The sequence below is a fragment of the Sinocyclocheilus anshuiensis genome, unplaced genomic scaffold (assembly GCF_001515605.1).
Source record: "Sinocyclocheilus anshuiensis isolate Anshui unplaced genomic scaffold, SAMN03320099.WGS_v1.1 scaffold13, whole genome shotgun sequence".
Lineage (NCBI taxonomy): Eukaryota > Metazoa > Chordata > Actinopteri > Cypriniformes > Cyprinidae > Sinocyclocheilus > Sinocyclocheilus anshuiensis.
The window spans coordinates 1218171-1220719 of record NW_015538026.1 but is presented as its reverse complement, the minus strand read 5'-3'; the positions used below and the strand labels follow the sequence as shown (position 1 = coordinate 1220719).

Here is a 2549-nt window from a genome sequence, read left to right as displayed (position 1 = left end):
GATCTAGAAAGTTACAAATCTCAAAGTCCACTCCAAAGGGAGATATTTAGTTTTTAAAAAATCCCTTTTCAAGCACTACAACGAACAGCTTGTTTGGACTACAGCGTGGTTTTCTGGGGTTTGTGATATCACAAAGCGGCCCATTAGAATATCATTAAAATAAATCCCGCCTACGGAAATTCGAATGGTTGGGATGTGGGGAGGGGCGAGGTCGTGGTTAGAATGCTTGGTTGAGTGCATCAGACAAGGCGACGAGGAAGAAGAAGTGCTGCTGTAGCCTCAAGTTTTGAGGGGAGTCATGAGGGAGTACAGTGCTGGTTTCGCCAAAAAGCTTTTGCTAAAAGACGGAGCAGTTCCTACTTTGTCGGGACAATCTGCTGTATCTGCATCACAGCCTGTAAGTGTGCTGCTTTATTTGTTGTTGTGTGTGTTATTTACGTTTCAAAGTATAAGTTGTATGCCATTTCTACGATGTAATACATATTACCGTTGCACTTATCAGTACATAGTAAATGCAGTTGTTTTTAAGCGGTTGTTGACATCCTATCTAAAACGTGATTTAGCCAAAAAACAACAATTACGTTACCACTCTAATCTGTCTTGCGATATCCGTGCATCCGTGCATGCAAAGGTTCTGCGCGATCCTCTTGTTCAATATTCTCTGGGTCTGAATCCGGCTCAAATTGATATGGCAATATTAACGCCATCCTTAACTAAACCGGAGCAGACGGAAAAAAATTCAGTGTTGTCATATTTTGAATACCTCAAACTGAATTGAGGTCATTTGTTTTATAATTTTATTACTGACTCTGTACTTGTTTTTTTTTGTAAATTCAGTTCAGTTTTAAATCAAATTTGAAATCAAGCTTCCTTGTGCTGTAAGCTTTTGCTACAAAGTTACCCTATTTTAAAGACAATAGGGCCCAAACGTTTAAGACTGAGATTTTTGTAATGGTAATTGATCAATATTTATATGTATGTAAATAAAAGCCTATATAAAATCTGTTCATCATATAAAGCGAATGTGTCTTTTTAGAAGACTTGGATTAAACCATTTAAAGCTTGAAATAATGGTTGCCTTGACAAAAAATGGATGGACAAAAAAATAATTGAGATATTAAAATATCTATAATTAAATAACAATAAAAATAATACATATGCACTTATCTGTACATAGTAAATGCAGTTGTTTTTAAGCGGTTGTTGACATCCTATCTAAAACGTGATTTAGCCAAAAAACAACAGCAATAAAGTTACCACTCTAATATGTCTTGCAATGTCCGTGCGTGCAAAGGTTCTGGGCGATCCTCTTGTTCAATATTCTCGGGGTCTAAATCCGGCTCAAATTGATATGGCAATATTGACGTCATCCTTAACTATACCAGAGCAGACGGAACTTAATCTTTCAGTATTACATGACATTGTGGGTGTATATTAGCAGTTTGTTGTGTTCTTGGGGCGTCTGGCAGAGCATTAGGACCCAGAAGCGGTGAAGCGTGATGTTAGACGTAACAAGCAGATATTCTTAACCACTCCTATCCAACCGTGAATCTGCTATGAGCAAGAGGTGGAGTGGAGGTGCACCACAATAAAACCCTGCCCTTTATTCAATATTCCGTTTCACTTGGAAATACATCACAACACTGAAGTCAGTTGCAACTTCCCATTCACGGGTACTTTGATACTGATATTTTTCAAGGTATTGAAGTTAGAAATTCCTGTATCATGACCACTAATTCACGTATTTTGTCAATAAGATAAAAGTGGGTTTTGTTTAAAGTAGTTATTATCCACATAGATCTTTGATATGAATATTTTTTGGTAATTCATTAAATATCGCCGGCTAAAAAGTAACTAGTAACTAGTACTCTGAGTAGTTTTTGAGAGGAGTACTTTGTATTTTAACTGAAGTACTGTTTTGACACCAGTACTTTTACTTGTAATTGAGTATTATTTCAGCAATGTAACAGTACTTGTACTTAAATACAAATTTTCAGTACTCTTTCCACCACTGGTGAAATGTGAGGCATCATTGCATTATAAATATTTCAACAAATGATTGATCTTAATTGGTCAAATGATCTTGTCACATTGCATGTTTAATTCAGCAAGTGGTATCCAGTTATCATCCAGGAAATAGTTTTTATTAATTCATTTATTTATGTATCCAGTTTTGTTAAAAAATGACTTGTCTTGTCAAATAAGCAGTAAAAAAACAAAAAAAAAACGTAACTTTGGGGCTTGTATTACTTCTGGTTCATTCATCATACTACAAGTAGAGCACATTTTGAAAGAAGTCTTTATCACCAAGGCTGCCATTACTCCAGTCTTCAGTATCACATGATCCTTCAGAAATCATTCTAATATGCGTTTTTTTTTCTTTCGTCCAGGGAGAGACCGGCAGCTATTCCAATTGAGATCAAAAGCATTGACGACACTTCCAACTTTGACGAGTTTCCTGATTCAGACATCCTCCAGCCTTCAGGTGTGTTTTCAGTTATTTGTAATGCTTACTAAAATACATGACTTTTTTTGGGGGGGGGGGGGGT

At 36.3% G+C, this 2549-nt stretch overlaps 1 protein-coding gene across 1 annotated transcript in view; it reads left to right on the top strand.

Moving 5' to 3' along the window:
• LOC107679274 (serine/threonine-protein kinase 38-like) overlaps positions 1–2549 on the top strand; it is a 12239-nt gene that overhangs the window by 7959 nt on the left and 1731 nt on the right. The window contains exon 13 of the mRNA XM_016474794.1: positions 2391–2485. Coding sequence (XP_016330280.1) covers positions 2391–2485 — 95 coding nt within the window. The remainder of the gene's footprint in view (positions 1–2390; positions 2486–2549) is intronic.